This window comes from Ambystoma mexicanum, chromosome 6q, assembly GCF_040938575.1.
Source record: "Ambystoma mexicanum isolate Mex_15411 chromosome 6q, UKY_AmexF1_1, whole genome shotgun sequence".
NCBI lineage: Eukaryota > Metazoa > Chordata > Amphibia > Caudata > Ambystomatidae > Ambystoma > Ambystoma mexicanum.
The window spans coordinates 1,366,563,651-1,366,579,675 of record NC_090937.1 but is presented as its reverse complement, the minus strand read 5'-3'; the positions used below and the strand labels follow the sequence as shown (position 1 = coordinate 1,366,579,675).

The 16,025-nt window shown below is 42.5% G+C and overlaps 1 protein-coding gene across 2 annotated transcripts in view; it reads right to left on the bottom strand.

The window, feature by feature from the left end:
* Positions 1-16,025, bottom strand: part of MAN2B2 (mannosidase alpha class 2B member 2) — a 777,500-nt gene that overhangs the window by 72,748 nt on the left and 688,727 nt on the right. For both annotated transcript variants that reach the window (XM_069631990.1, XM_069631991.1), the window contains one exon: positions 9,045-9,157. In XM_069631990.1, coding sequence (XP_069488091.1) covers positions 9,045-9,157 — 113 coding nt within the window. The remainder of the gene's footprint in view (positions 1-9,044; positions 9,158-16,025) is intronic.

The window sequence follows — 16,025 nt, the reverse complement described above, 5'->3', positions numbered from 1 at the left end:
CAAGGCTGCCGACAGGTCGAGGAGGAGTAACATGGCGGTTTTTCCTTTGTCATTGATTTCGATGATCTGGGTTTTTAGGTCGATGAGAGCTGTCTCCGTGCCGTGTTGTGGTCTGAAGCCTGATTGGTGTGGGCCTAGGAGTTTGTGGGTTTCTAGGTATTGCTGGATTTGTAGGTAAGCTACACTGTCTATTATCTTTAATAGGAACAGTACTGTGTTGATGGGCCTGTAGTTGGTGGGGATAGCGGGGTCTAGAGTTTACTTCTTGAGCAGAGGCAGGACCCAAGATTCTTTGAGATCGTTAGGAATGGTGTCAGAGGAGAAGGATGCGTTGATCAGTTTGGTTATAAAGGGGGCTAGGTCCCTGGCAGCATCCTTAATTATTTGGGGTGGGCAGTTGTCGCCTTTGCAATTCGATGGTTTATGTGAGGCTAGGACCCTTTCAGTTTCTAGGATAGATATTTTGGTGAACCTGAACGGATATGGGTTCGATGGATTGGATGTTTTAGCGTGGTGACTGGGTGATGATGTGGTAGGGCTTAAGGAATCTTTTTTTTGTTTGATTTTGGATTGGAGCGTTTTGATTTTGTTAGAGCGTTTTGTACGCTGGTGCACCATTGCTTGTCCTTGGTTATATTGTCAGGCGAGGGTATGGGGGATTCTAGTTCCCTTAGTATAGCAAATAGCTCTCTTGTGTTGGAGTTGGAATTTTCTATTCTTTCGTTAAATATGTTCCTTTTGGTGAGAAGGATTTCTTTCTTGTACTTATTGGCGAAGAGTTTAAGCTGTAGTTTGTTCTCTTCTGTGGGAGTATTGCACCATTGGGATTCTAATTTCCTTTTGCGCATTCTTAGTTCTTTCAGGTGGGGGGTGAACCAGTTGTTGAGGTGGGCTTGTTGTTTGCTTTTTTGCATTTTTTGTGGGGCAATGATGTCAAGTCCGTTTTTCATAGCATGGTTGTAGCTTTCTACAAGGCATTCTGGATTTAAATTGTCAGGGAGGGCATTCAGGGTGGGCAGTAGGACTGGTAAGAGCTTGTCGGGGGTTATGTGTTTTTTTGCTCTGGTAGGTAGGGGTGGTGCCATGGTCTTTTCTTTATTGACTTCTTTATTAAGTGATAATGTGAAGTCAATGAGGTAGTGGTCTGTCCAGTGTTGAGGGGTGGTTTTGCTAATGGTGGTATCGCAGTTCAAAGTGGTGATCCAGTCCAGAGTCCTGCCTTTATTGTGGGTGGGGGTGAGTACCTTTTGGAGTAGGCCCTGTTCGGCTAACATGGTGGCTATGGCTTGTGCTGACTTGTCGTCAGAGTCGTTCAGGCCAAGATTTAGGTCGCCAAGTAAGAGTAGTTGAGAGGTGTCTTTTGTGTTGTTGGCTATGAGGCTAGAAAGGTCTGCTTCGAATGTGCCAATAGGGCCAGGAGGCCTATATATGAGGTGGATGGTTAAGGTGCGGCAATTGGAGATGGGTAGTTTTGCTGTGAGGAGCTCGCAGGATTTGCGGGGGGCTTGGTTGAGGAGTCTTAGCTTGAGGTTGGTCTTTGCTGTGATGGCCAGACCGCCTCCTCTGTTGTTGGGTCTATCCAGTCTGATTATTTGATAATTTTCAGGGATGGCTATTGAGAGGGCTGGGCCTGCGGCTTCATGCAGCCATGTTTCTGTGATTGCTAGTAGGTCGAGGTGGATAGGGTTTCTGATATTTCAGTGGCGTGGGCTACTAAGGATCTGGCGTTGATCAGAGCTCCGGTGAGGGTGGTTGTGTTTGGTGAGTCCTGGGTGGTTATAGGGATGAGTTTGAGTTGTACGTAGTTGAGTGAGGGCATACTTTGCGGTGTTGTAAGGTGGATCTCAAGGGTGGATTAAGACGTTTATTATGGCAGATGGGGTAGTCTTGCTCGAAGTCTGGGATTTCTTTCTGTGGGAGAGCAAGGTGCAGTTTCTACTGTGGGCATGGTTGTAGTAGCAGTGGAGGAGAAGATGGCCGCAAGGAGGTATATTGAGATTTTGAGACTGTTTGGTTTAGTTTGGTGTACATTGTGTGATACTTGAGTCTTTCACGTTACATTGGTAGAGGTGACGTTTCAGCTTGGCTAGCATCAGGTAAAGTGCAGCAATTGGTGTAATGAGGTGTTGGGCGGTGGTCGGGCTGGCGGTGGCAGCTGTGGTGGGGCGCGTTAGCTAGCAGCATTCAATACATAAAATAAGGTAGCTGGTAGTAGCCGTAGTGGCAGGGTGCAGCGATTAACAGTGTGGGCAGGTCTTAGGCTAAGTACACTTAGAAATTCGGCTCGGGCAAATTGGCAGCCAATGATGATGAGCAATTGGTTAAGGGCTGTTTGAGTACCTAGAATCGATTTGCAAACAGTGTGGTAAAAACAGTGGGGACTAGAATGGCAGAAACTTACAGGCACGTTATGTAAAGAACAACTGGCAGTCACCAGTAATCGGGGATTAGTCTAGGGCTGTGCAAGTATCTAGATTCGATCTACAAACAGTGTGGCAAAAACAGTGGTGACTAGCAGAAACTTACAGGCACGTTATGCAAACAAACAACTGGCAGTCACCAGTTATCAGAGATTAGTCTAGGGCTGTGCAAATATCTAGATTCGATCTACAAAAAGTGTATGAAGTTGTTCAAAAAGTATTAACACAAACTATCCAATCAAGTTCAGGTTCAAGGGGGGGCTCTTCAAGTAGGAAATCTCTATGGTTAGATGCTCCATTCAAATATCGAGTGATCAATCTTTTGGGATAACCCCCATCGTACAATTTGTATATCAAAACTGGTGTTTCTTTTTAAAATTGCGACTATTAAGCTTAAAAAATAACAATGAAGGCCAATTCTCTAAGATGGCACGGTTGAAAGCTATGGCAACTTGAAAAGTGAGTTTTCTGCAGTCGGTTTCATATGGGAACACACCTTTTTAATACCACCGTAGGAATAGATGATGCCATAATAATCGACTGCCTGTGCATCTATATGACTGGTAAACTGAGCTGTAGGGTAACAGTGTTCAACCATAAGCAATGGCTGCAGTCGCAGAACGTCCCTAAATTAAGCAGGACTTGGGCAAAGTATTGTATTCACAGGAAAATGTTATGAACTAAAGAGCTGCCAATAGCATACAGAGGATTCACTTCAAATCACTCAAGATACTGGTTGGCCACATTATGAGCTATTGTAGCTCCCATGGCGAGGCTTTCTATCAGATGATAACATTTTTGTTGAAGTCTAAAAACCTAAGTCAAAGTCATGTGTGAACACCAACTGATAAAGTTGCGCATTTCATCACTCAAATTGTTATGGTGGCAATCCATCTGATGGTTATGTAATAAATATTCAACACAAATTGAAAACAAAATGTCAATTCAACATCATAGTTCAAATTCAAACAGAATATACTCATTCAGTTGTGGGGTTGTGGTGGATCAGAAGGCAAATCAGTTTTGGATATTCTGAAGCTTTTTTTTAAAATAAGAAGTGAAAAAAGCCTCACTATCGCTAATCTATAGATTTACCTGCCTAGCCAAACTAACTTGGGTGCTTATCTGTTGTGAAGTCAAAATTAAACAGTCTGTCCTCCGTCCAAAGCTCAGCTGCTCTGTTAATGCCACTAAGACAAAAATAACAAAACACCAGGAGAAGGGCTTGTCCTGGAGAGGCTTCCCCCAGCGTTAGTAGATAATTTTGAGATATCTTTTGGCTATCTCTTAGATTACTTGTTTAGTTCCTCTCGGGGGACCTTTCCAAGTCTTTGGTTCTCGTATTCGTTCTCTTCGTAGACTTCTCCTCCTCCGGATTATGATCTTTGGAAAATACTTGTACAATGTATTTAAGTGTTTCTGAAAGTCCCTCCTTCTCTGAGATTACTAGGGATACTGGACCACTCTTTATGTGGTTCTTGTTCTTGGCGTTTCAGTAGTTCTTTAACTCCTTATGAATAAGACATTTGATATGAGACCTCCTCCTCTAATTCACTGTCTTTCTCCTTGAGATAATCATAGCAGACCCAATAGTTATTCTTATTCTCTTGTACACTTCTTATACTACTGAAATGAGTAGAAGAAGTCGCACTGGTTCTCATTCTTCTCAACTTCTGACCATTCATTGGGATGAGTAGACTGCGCACCTGAGTGTTTCTCACTGTTCTTAGTTGTGGGCCACTCACTGGGATGAGTAGGCTGATGGTACTTGTTATCCATGTGTTCACTCCTGGGTCTCATGCTGTCCCTGTTCGCTTGCTTTCCACAGGTTGTTGTCAACAGGCCTGCTCACAGGAGAGGACTTCCCTTGTAGTCAGGATTAAGGGTGTCAAAGAAGGAAGCAGACACAAACGTGGCATATTGGTTACTAAAAACCTTTTATTTATAGAAAAAAGCTACCCTCACTATCCCTATCTTCTAAGAGGGTTTTTCCCTGCCTCAAACTAATACTAAAGGATCTGTCAGAATGCCCGTAAGAAATCAAACTCCACCGTCCCGTGCTACAACCTACTTCTATCCCTTAGACTACAACTAAAGAATAATCCAACAGAAAGTTCCTTATCCAGGAGAATGACTTCTCCTGGTATTCAGGTAGTGTTCCCAAAATGTTTTTTTTGGAAGTGAAAGCCAGGGGGAATGATGCCCTTCCACATGCTTGTGGTTTTCACAACCCTTTGTACCACTCAACTTTCGGGACCAGGAGAATAGCACTGTTCTACAGATATTGGTCTGCACACTCCAATATAGTTCACAACAAACCAAGGGCGAATGACTCCCCTTCCCCTGGCATCTCTCGGGTATGCTCAAAGGGCTTCAGTTTCTTTACCAGGAGAAGGACTCCTTTCTCCTGGTGTTTGATAGTTGGTTCCGTATCTTTCAACTTGATGTATATTTTGCCACTCTCTTATGGTATAGGTACTAGCCCTAAAATTAAAAAAAACTGGGTTCTGAATAACTGTGGTTTCAGTAAGATTGTAAAATTGCTACGAAACAAAAGATCAAAACTCTGGGAGTCTTCCTAGATAAAAACTTTAATATGAAGGCTCAAGTGACAGTCTCGTTCCACATCTTACTATATCAGATTACCTTCTCACATCTGTCCATACCTCTCTGAAAATAGTTGAGAGATGGTGGCAAAAGCAATTGTAGGCTCAAAAATAGACTAATGTAGTAGTCTTCTGATAGGAATTGGAAAAGGAGAACTTGCAAGACTTCAAGTCCTCCAAAATAGTGACATAAGAGCAATAGTAGGTCTAAAGTAATATAAGCATGTTTCGAGATATGATAGGGCCTAACATTGGCTACCTATAGATGTCATAATAGAATTCCGTCTTCTTACAATAACCTACACATGCTTAGAGGGTTCCAATTCTCATTATTTGGCATAAAGGTTAATAAAGAAACCTGCAGTCAAAAATCTCAGATCTGATAAAAACAACATGCTTGTGGTTCCCAGAGTGAAGTTATCTCACGTGAACAAACGTGTGTTCTTTATAGCAGCACCAAGCCTCTGGGACTCTATTCCACCAGATCTCAGATGCCATCGAACTAGTAAGTACATTAAAAAAGAAACTGAAATCCTACTTGTACAGATAACTCTGAGATACTTTAGAGACCCCCTTTAGGAGCATAGGCATCTTCTTCATGTTAAGCCGGTTTTGTTTTGTGCTTTGACATCTAGGGTGGTTTTACTTCTCCAGCACCTGTGTGCCTCCGGGTCTTTCTGGTTGTATGGTACAAATGAATACATTAAAGTAAAGTACACTTATGTTGGGGACCCAGATCCTTCCCCGATAGTCAGTGGGCCTATTGTTGCCACTGCGATGAGGTAATTCCCTTTGGATGCTCAATTCACTAATGTTGGGTTTTCAGACCCTTCTCTGATGGTCCGTGGGCTTATTGCTGCCACTGCAGTGATGAGGTTCTCCTCAGATGCTCGAATTAACTTGTGTTGGGGCCTCAGACCCTTCTCTGATGGCCAGCAGGCTTATTGCTGCCACTCCGATAAGGACATTTTTCTTGGGTGCTCAGTCCACCCTTCCCAAGTTTGGTTGTTAATACTAGGCGAGTGGAGAGAAGCTTGAGTCTGCCTCTCTTCCACCCACGTGTCCTCTACGGGTCTCTCGTAACTCCTGTTACCTTCTTTGGGACTTGGTATGCCACTAGGGCTTCCTGGGACTGGGGCCCGTCTCCCGGCTCTTCTGGATTCTCTTCTCTGCTTCTGCAGCACTGCGGCAGCTCTGACCTCTACTGTGCTGCTTGGTTCTCTCTTCCTGCTTCGTGCTCAGCCCCACATCAGCTGGACCCATGGAGAACTCCATGAGCGATTGACCAGTGTCCTCTGCTCTTCAGTATCTCCGGTCAGCCGTCAGGATTTAAAACTCCCGCTCTGGATGGTTTCCACACCTGTTGCCTCTCCTGGCTGGGCTTGAAGAGTTCTTTAGTTCATCTTCTCTTCTTATTGCCAGTCAAACCCTGGTGGATTGTCAAAGTCCTTTGTTTCTTTTGACAGTTTCAGCTTCATGCCTCTTTGAGGCTACCTCGTACCAGTATTAACACATTCAGTAGTCTTCTGTGCTCTTCATCCTAGTACTTTCTCTTGTGGCTGTATCCCATACACAACAGAAATAAATGGGTCTACTCTCATGGAAGTGGTTTGGAATGGAGTGGGGGTTTAAAGAATATGGGGGTGCACCATTGATCAACAGGCTGTACCCTAGGTGATCGTCCTTGTCCCCAGAGGGGCAGGCCCGCCCCATAAGGTCCTCCTGCTTTAAACCAACCCTATGGGGACTATTAGGTAGCGGCCAAACCTCAATAGCCTCATAGCAAAGGGCTTCCATATGGGGAGACGTGATGCGAGTAGGTGATTCATCACACAGGATAGCTTCCATTCTCCGTCTGCCGACTCTTTTTTTTCGCCTGCGGCACCTGTGCTGCAGCGGTCTCAGCCTTGTTGCCGGATTGAACAGTCCACCTCTCTTAAGTCACGCCACCGCCCTCGACCATTCTCTCTCCTGGGATTTATTTCCCCTTTTTTTATTCTGATTTCGGTTTCCTCAGTGCTTCTTGCCAACAACACCTTGTGGCTTCCTCCCAACAGAGGAAGCATCGGTTTTCCTCAGCACTCCTGACTAGGCTGATTTAAAAGTCCTGGGTTTCACTTCCCACAGAAAGCACTCCATCTTCCCTTTTTATGATGGGTTGGTGGGTCCTACCCAGTGGAGAATGATAGTCCGTTCTCTCTTTTAGTTGAGCACTCTTCTTTATTTGTTTATTCTTCTTCATCACAATAGTGTCCGTTCCAAACCACTGAGTAATCCATATTACTCGCACAGCATTCTTCTTCACAGTAGTTTTGCTATATTGTTAGATCTTAGATCTTATGTCACAATCATAAATAGTGGTTTGGTCGATGTCTCTGAAGTTATAATGTTACTGTTGTTCCAAAAGAGAGGGTTCTAGGGAGTGCCTCTGCAGAATTGGAGTCCTTGTCCCGCACAGGCGAGTCTCTCCCTGTGTGGTCCTACATGCCGCCACCCCTAGTGGGATTATTGCGTAGTGGGCTCACCGACATAGCTTCACAAGGAAAGGCTCCCCTCTGGGGAGAAGTGACTCAATCCCAAAATTTGTCACAGGGTGGTACTATCACAACATGATAGGATGTACCACAGACTTGAGAAGGTCTACTAAACCTGGAGATACATGTGCCAGAAGAGAAGAACTAGTAATAATTTGAGCTTGCAGGTCAGACTGCAGGAACAGGGAGACACAATGTCATTAACGCAGATAATGGTTAGGTGTAGGAATCGAAATAACTTTAAATACATCAAAAGACACTTGGGTGTTGGAGTGACCGCATACACTCTTTCAAGAGATGAATTATGTCCCTATGTTTGCATTGGGCAAAGCCCAATAGCGTTGTACGCCATTTCTGTCCTCTGTAGTGTTCGCTTCAATTTAGAATGATCATCTCAGCTGAACTGGAAAACTGCAATACCAAATAAATGGAGACATCTGCTGCTGCTCTCGTGTATTGTTCATCAGGACTTACTGTGAATATTCATGATCTACTCTGATGTTCAAATCATTTATGACCCTGCTCCACATTTAATCTCTGAAAATACTGTAGCTCATAAGAGCGACAGCACTGTTCCACATCCCTCTCTTCAGCCTCCAAGAACAAACTGAAAGGAACAAAAAGGATTCTCAACACATTGCCTCCTGCCTTTCAAAAAGCCCCTTGAAATGAATAGGAATTGAAACTGATCAGTTTTGTCAATGTCACAAAAGCTTTCTTTGAGCTTCTGCAATTAAATAACATACTTCCTCCTGTTAGAATGGAGATGTTTCAGCAATTTGTGACACACATATAAACATTGTGGCCCAATAGATTGCACAACTCCTGAAGCCAACTATTCACTTCTTGATGAAGTTGCCAAAATGTGTAAATATGCTCATGTGTGGAGACGCTTTCAATTTGGCATAGGATTAGATGTTGTCACTCTACTAAATGAACATGTAAGGTCCATTTGATGGACTTCCCTTTGGGAGAGAAATGTTTCTCAAAGTACAGTTCAATAGAGGCACCCTATATTGAGTAAAACAAAGACGAAAACCTTTCCCCTTTCTGACTGTATATTGCTGTGGATATGCTTCACTAGCTTCATCAGGGAGGACTGGGGCAACACAAATTATAGAATTTCAGATTGTAGATACGCACTCTTATCCCTCCTCCTCCCCCAGGTAAGGAAGTTTTGGGATTTTTTGCACAATCCACTAGAGCTGACAATTATTACTCTTCTTATTCTAATTATTGTTATTATCATCATCTCTATCATATCAAATCCCACACAACGGGTGACTGACTAGACAATTCAAATAGTAACAATCTTATGCAGAGAATTCAAAGGACTGAAATCTAAAAAAATCTCCCTGTAAGAAAATAAAATGTTTTTACTTCTGAAGTCATTAATGCACATGATTACTATTTGCACTCTCAAGCACTATGTGCAGAATTTTTAAATCACACTGAAATTTAAAGACACAAGTATCAAGGTTTACCTTCAAATTTACTGAAACTGGCTGCGACAAAATAGGATCCTCATTCACTTCATACAAATGTCTGATTCGTAAAAGGACACGGTCAAAGTTTTCATCTGCTTGCTTCAATTTACCTGAGAAAGTTAATCATAAGAGATTATTTATATAATTTAGGAAAAAGTAACTCATTCAGTAAAGTGTATCTTAATGTATACTCTTTCTTTCATACATATTCAAATATCCCAAGGTCCAAAACTTGATTTGAACACATTGACTAGCCAACAGAGCGCACAATGGATCCTAGCTGCTTAGGTGTGCACCACTGTACTTGACATCCACAACTGTGATCTGGTGTCCAGCAGCTCTGACATAAGCTTTCTTCAATTTACCATCATCAGAGAGGGCAGGTCTAGGCAGAGATGAAAGAACATCTTTACCAGAGAAGATACAACCGCAAAAGAGAAAGAGAAAAGGTGATGTCTCTGTAGAAAGATACAGCACATATTAGAAAAACTGATGAAAGGTAATTAATGCAATTTTGCAGAAATGTCATCTGCAATTGCAAATTTACCCAACCTGAAAATGTGTGCATCCTGCCTAAAACTTCTGCAAAACAGTGAAAACAAAATATAGAGGACAAACCTTAGTGCGGAGCCCAGTCCATGACAAAGAATACTAATCACCATTTTCCCCTTTCTTGGCTACTAGGAATGTAACAACTAACTGATTATCCAATCAGTACTCCTTTGTCTTGTAATGGAAGCCTCAAGCCTATGGAGCCCCCTTTCTGAGTCTTTGAATAATGAAAATAGAATCCACTTCCCTCACACAACCAGTTTGTTAGCAGAAAATACTGGTTAAAATAACCAACAGCACTGTCTTCAAAGTTAGTGAGGCAACATAAAATGCATTTTTTCAACAATGAGAACCCATTCACAAGTTTTTTATTTTTTGCAATTAAACTTAATAAGTTTTCAATAAACAATGCATGGTACAGCCAGATATCAGTATCAAATCAAGGCAAATAACCTCTCAACAAGTTCTCCCCCTAATGAAACCCACCTGCCCCCCCCTTCCCGGCTGTCGCTCCCACCTGACTCTGATAAGCATCTCCCGAGTATGGTTTGTCTAACTCGTTCCCCTTTACAGTCCAGTATTCCTCCTTCAAGTACTTGCGTTGTCATAATGCTTGTGTGATAAATGCGAGCCAGAATAACATGGCGTCGATGTGCAGTCATTTTTCATACTCATTTTCCATCACAGTAATAAAATCTGTGTTTCCGCGGGCCACAAAGATTCAGCAAGTAGCAGCAAAAACAGAGCAAGGTCACAAATATTTTTCGAGTGGACTTACTGCGGAGAATAGTTATTGTATTGTCCACTGAAGGACCAGTACAGAAACGGAGTCAGAGAACACTGCAGGTGCATGATAAGGGGTCTGGGAATGAATGCGAGGGAGAGGGGCACTGGGTTTTTCCACTTCTAACTAGTTTTTTCCACCCTCTGTCCCGTTGACTTGTGATCTGCTCTTCGGCCGAGAGCAGAAGCAATTGAGAAGGACGGGGAAATGCCTCCATAAAGGAGAGAGCATTGTATGGAGAATGTTGGTTGGAATCTGGACCCCCAGGTGATGCAGTCTCGCTGAAAAGGAGGACGCTCCGCTTCAGACCCTGTTGGACGCAGTGATCTCTTTGCCTACCTGCTGAGGGACTAAGCAGTGTTGTCGGTGGCCAAGATGACGTTTTCTTCTGCCTCATGTCTTACGGTGATGTAACCTATATTAAAATTCTTATACATCTAAGTGTATGTTTGTTTATTGGTATCTATACATTTATTGTATAAATAAAGGGCCTATAACGAGCAAGTTGTTTTATAATCTTATATGATATATGTGTGTTTTATTCTGCTAGTCTGAGTCCAATTACTTGTTTTGCTGAGGTGCCCTGGGAGACACAAGTGTTAGTGCTTTCCCCACAAAGCCAAATAGATGCAAAACATGTTGGTGCTGTAAGCAGGGTCTTTGTGCTGATATGGATGCCAAAGGATCGTGTTGATGAATTAAAGTTAATGTTTTTGGACGCAGTCGAAAAAAACCCAGAATTTCTTTCCCCTTGGAGAGAAAATCATTGAGAGTTTTGTTGTGTAAGTTTGCATGTGTTGATATTGATGTTAGGGAAGTGAAACATCCATTCTGTTATAATGACTTCCTTTTAGGAAAAAAGGTGGCTCCGCTAGCGGAGATTGCCCAGAAGTAACTATCCCGGGTTGGTGTAAAAGCCCTTATGATAGAATTGCACAAACCTGGGCATGTGGTGCAGGATTGAGTGAAACTTGGGATACTAGTATAGGAGAGGCAAGTCCATATGAATTGATTAAATGTTTACAATTAGTCCCAATGGAAAAGGGGAAGGAGTGCTCAGCCCTCGGGAGAAGAGGCTGGATTTTGTTGTATGCTTTTAGAAAAATGCATCAATTGAATGTAGACTTGCAACATTCTGTTAAAGTTTTAGAAAAGTGGCTGCTGAGAAACAAATTGTGTTAATATTGGAAGAGAAGAGGTAGGGTTAATTCACGAAAGTAGCAACTGTAATTGCCTTTGCAGGTGTGGATTGAGATCCTGATCAATGGGATGGCGATGTTTTTGACAGAACTACTACTAGCAGCGATTCTGAACCAAATCCTGTAACAAAGCTTAAACCTGCATGTAAAGAAATTACGGTTAATCCCGTCATACGCAGAACATGGGGTCACCATCCATTGAATCCGGGAAGCGGTGTAGTAGACATGACTGCCTTTGAGGATTATTTGCAACAATAAATTGGGGAAATAGTCAAGCGGTTGAAACAGAGGGCGGGTGAATCCTTGCTGGCTTGGATGGTCAGAATGTTTGATGAAGGGGCTGCTGGTTTTCTAGTCGATTCGATAGATTCTGCTAGGTTTTTGCCCTTATAATGTTCAAATACAGGAGACCCTGCATGCAGGTCCTCCTCGTGTTGGTAATGGTGATGATGGACAATTATCCCTTTTGTAATTGGCTGCGCAAGGTCGTAATCACAAATATCCAATTACATCGGATTGGCCGACTATTGGCAAAAAACGGTACACATTGAAGGAAGCTATTCAGAGAATTAGAGAACATGCTATGAAAGAGGCGATTCACCTAAAGACTCAAGAACGTATGGGGCTGGTAAATTTGTCTGTTTCTGACAGAAACACATTGGTTCGGACAGCCCCACCCGCGTATGAAAATGTCATAATGACCTTGTTAGTGGGTATGACGGGGAAGGTTACTGATGAGGTAGTTGATACAATTAGACAGCTCACAGACTTGGGTGAATGGGAAAAGCCACAGGAACTATCTCGGGAGACGGAGTGGCGAAATGAAAAATGCACTCCTGGCAAAAGATGAAAGTCGAGATTCCCGTGTATATAGAAGGGATATGTTCCTGGCTTTGTTGAAAGATGGTGTGCCACAGGAAGAAATTGATGGAATCGCAACACATGATATGCATTTGTTGTATAAAAAACAAGGTTTAAATAGGAAAGAGCGCTACAAACTGGTAAAGCGTCAAGATTTGCATAAACCGAAAAAGGAGGTAGATGCTTTTGGATCATCCCCAGAAAGGGGGGATGAAGAATCTTCCACTAGATCGATACCCTCCCAACCAACTTATGCTGATTTAAGGAAGAGGGTTAGTACCATGGTGGAGAGAGAATCAAAAGGATCACATTTTAAAGATAAATAGGATAGGGGTCAAACTCTGGTAGCAACAGCCCATGTTAAGGTAGACAGGCGACCTCATGTGAAAGTAAAAAATAGTTTTGGCATTCAGGTAATACACAAGGATTGAGCCTTAATTGATACCAGAGCGAAGGCCTCTTTGATTCATGGAAACCTGACAGATTTAAAAGTAAACATTTTATGATTACAGGATTAGGTGGTGAGGAAACTTCAGCTGTACAAACTGAAATTGATATGAAAATTTTGCAATTAAAAAGAAACACTTAACAGGTGTAAATTGTTCTCTTAACTGAATACATTATTGGATTTGATATTATAGAGGGACTGGCCCTGGGATTAGGAGGTAAGACTTATCAATTTGATGTGAGTGCCTTCACTTGTACACTGGGGTAGTGGTTGGTCAGTTAAAAATGCCCCCTGTGCAGGTTCTGATAGCGACTAAAAGAGTGTCCATGAAACAATATTGGATACCCGGTGGGCAAAAAGACATTTCGGAAACGATTAAAGGATACATTGAGGCAGGTGCATTACGTTCTGTTACTACGGCTTGGAACAATCCCACCTGGCCTGTCAAAAAACCAGACGGTAGTTTCAGAATGACGATTGATTATCGCGAATTGAACAAATATACTCCTCCATTGGTGCCTGCGGTACCCGACGCCATAACGTTGGGTGAAAATATATAAAAATGTGAAGGCACCTGGTACGCAGTGTTAGATTTGGCTAACGCCTTCTTCACCGTAACGATCGCAGTTGAACGTCAGGAAAAATTAGCATTTTCTTGGAATGGAAGGACGTATACTTTTAATGCATAGTCCAACGATTTGTCACCAGCTGGTGGCTGAGTGTTTTGATAAAATTCTGTGTAAGTCTGATGTGCAAATTGTACATTATATTGATGACATATTGATTCAAGGTGAAGATGAACAAAGTGTGCAATTACATTTGGACCTCATTTGGGAGGGTTTACGCAAAGAAGGATGGGAAATAAATGATGCAAAAACACAAGGTGCAGCAGAGACTGTCCTGTTTCTAGGAATACAATGGCACAATGGGCATCGAGAGGTGGTGCCGAAAGCGAAACTAAAGATTCTTGAATTTCTGACTCCAAAAACCAAAAAGCAAGCACAACAATTTATTGGTTTATTCGGATTCTGGAGGCAGCACATCCCACATCTGAGGCACATCTTGGCACCCCTTTACAAGATTACACGTAAAAAATGAGAATTTTTATGGGGTGAAGAACACCCCCTTCACCCCTCGGCCAGCTATGACAACAGCTGTCTGTACCAACACTCAGTATGTTATTTGTCCTTTGTCACTCCATGTGTCATTTGTGTACCTTAACCATGTTGTAACTAAGCCTGATGTATTCTTGTAAACTGTTGCGCCCAGCTACCTAAAGGTTTGTGCGCATTACCAAATTAACAAACACACACAAACAAGGAATGTCATTTCCATTAGTAAAAAGTACCATTCAAAGAGTGCTTGATGTATGGCCATTGAGGGATGGTGAAGTGGAGTTGAATGTGTCCACCCAAGATTCCTATGCAAATTGGAGCCTATGGCAGAAACAGGATAGAAAGCGAGTGCCATTGGGGGTTTTGAAGTAGGAAATTACCTAATGCAGGAGATAGATATACCTCTTTTGAAAAACATTTGTTAGCCTGTTATTTGGCTCTAATAGACACTGAACAAATGACTGTGGATCATGATACAATCATTCGACCAGAAATACCTATCATGCAGTGGGTACTTAGTTCCCAGAAAACACACAGAATTGGGCATGCTCAAGAAGCTAGTATTATTAAATGGAAATGGTACATACAAGACTGTGTCAAACCTGGTAAAAGTGGCATAGCAAAACTGCATGAACAAGTGGCAGACGTGCCACTGATGGATCTCGAGCCTGAGAGTGAGAGAACTGTTGAAAAATCTCCAATTACGTGGGGGATCCCATATGGAGAATTGACTATGAACATGCGGAACATGATTGGTTTACTGACGGCGCAGCTAAATATGGAGGGATTGAACAGTAGTTGCATACAATCCCAAGATAAAAAAGGAGCTTACCACCTCAGGGGAGGAGTAGAAAATGTGTGGCGCTGTATGCAAGATGGCAAGATATTTCTGACATGATGATGCATACTACTGTGACAGTGTACCACGTGGATGCACATTGCGCGACAGATTCATTAGAACGTTCGTTCAATTTTGTTGCAGATGAACATTCAAAGATTGAAATTATGGACTTGAGGGCTGAGGAGGAGGATTTGGAGGGAATTGCCAAATGGGCCCACCAGAAGAGTGGACATCTTGCAGAGAAGGCTATCATAAGGTGGAAGCAAGATAGGGGAATTAGTATCCCATTGGAGATTGTGAAAACTGTTTTTGCAATGCTCTATATGCCAACATCAGAAACATTGATCTATTCCACACATAATTCATGGTACATTGAAACAAGGATAGTTGCCCGGTCAAATTTGCCAAATTGATTATATTGGTCCTATGCCCACAAGCAAGGGGTGTCAATATGCATGCACTATTGTAGACACATATTCCGGCTATTTAATAGTTTTGCCATGCAAAAGGGCTACCCAACTGAACATGATTAAATTAGTGGACCAGGTAGCCATATATTACGGTGTCCCATTACAAATTCAGAGTCAAAATGGATCCCATTTTAAGGGCAAAATGATAATTGATTACTGCCAAGATAAGGGCATAGAATGGATTTTCCTGTCCCTTATCACCCAGAAGCAGCTGGTCGCATTGAGAGAATAAATGGTTTATTGAAGCAACAACTGCGCAAGATTGGAGATGGCACTTCGCGAGGTTGGCAGGAACATACATTTGAAGCTGGTCAAATTTGCAACAACCATCCCATTGTGAAAGGTGAAACTCCATTGATGCTTGCAAATGAAACCAAATCGAGCTTGTGAGACCCTGTTGTAATGGGAAATTTCTCTGGGTGCTTTAGCTCCTTATCGCGCCACTCTGGAGTCTGCAGGGGTGGATTTACATGCAAGGGAGGAAATTTGGCTACAAAAGGCATTGCTGTAATCGACACTGGAATTGGTATACATATCCCTTCTGCACATATGGGATTGATTGCACCAAGATCTGGCCTAGCCCTAAAGGGCATTCAGGTATTGGGGGGAATTGTTAACACTGATTATCAAGGCATCATTAAAGTTATTCTTTTAAACAGCTGTGAAAATGTACTGCCTATTCATAAAGGGAACAGAATTGCACAATTA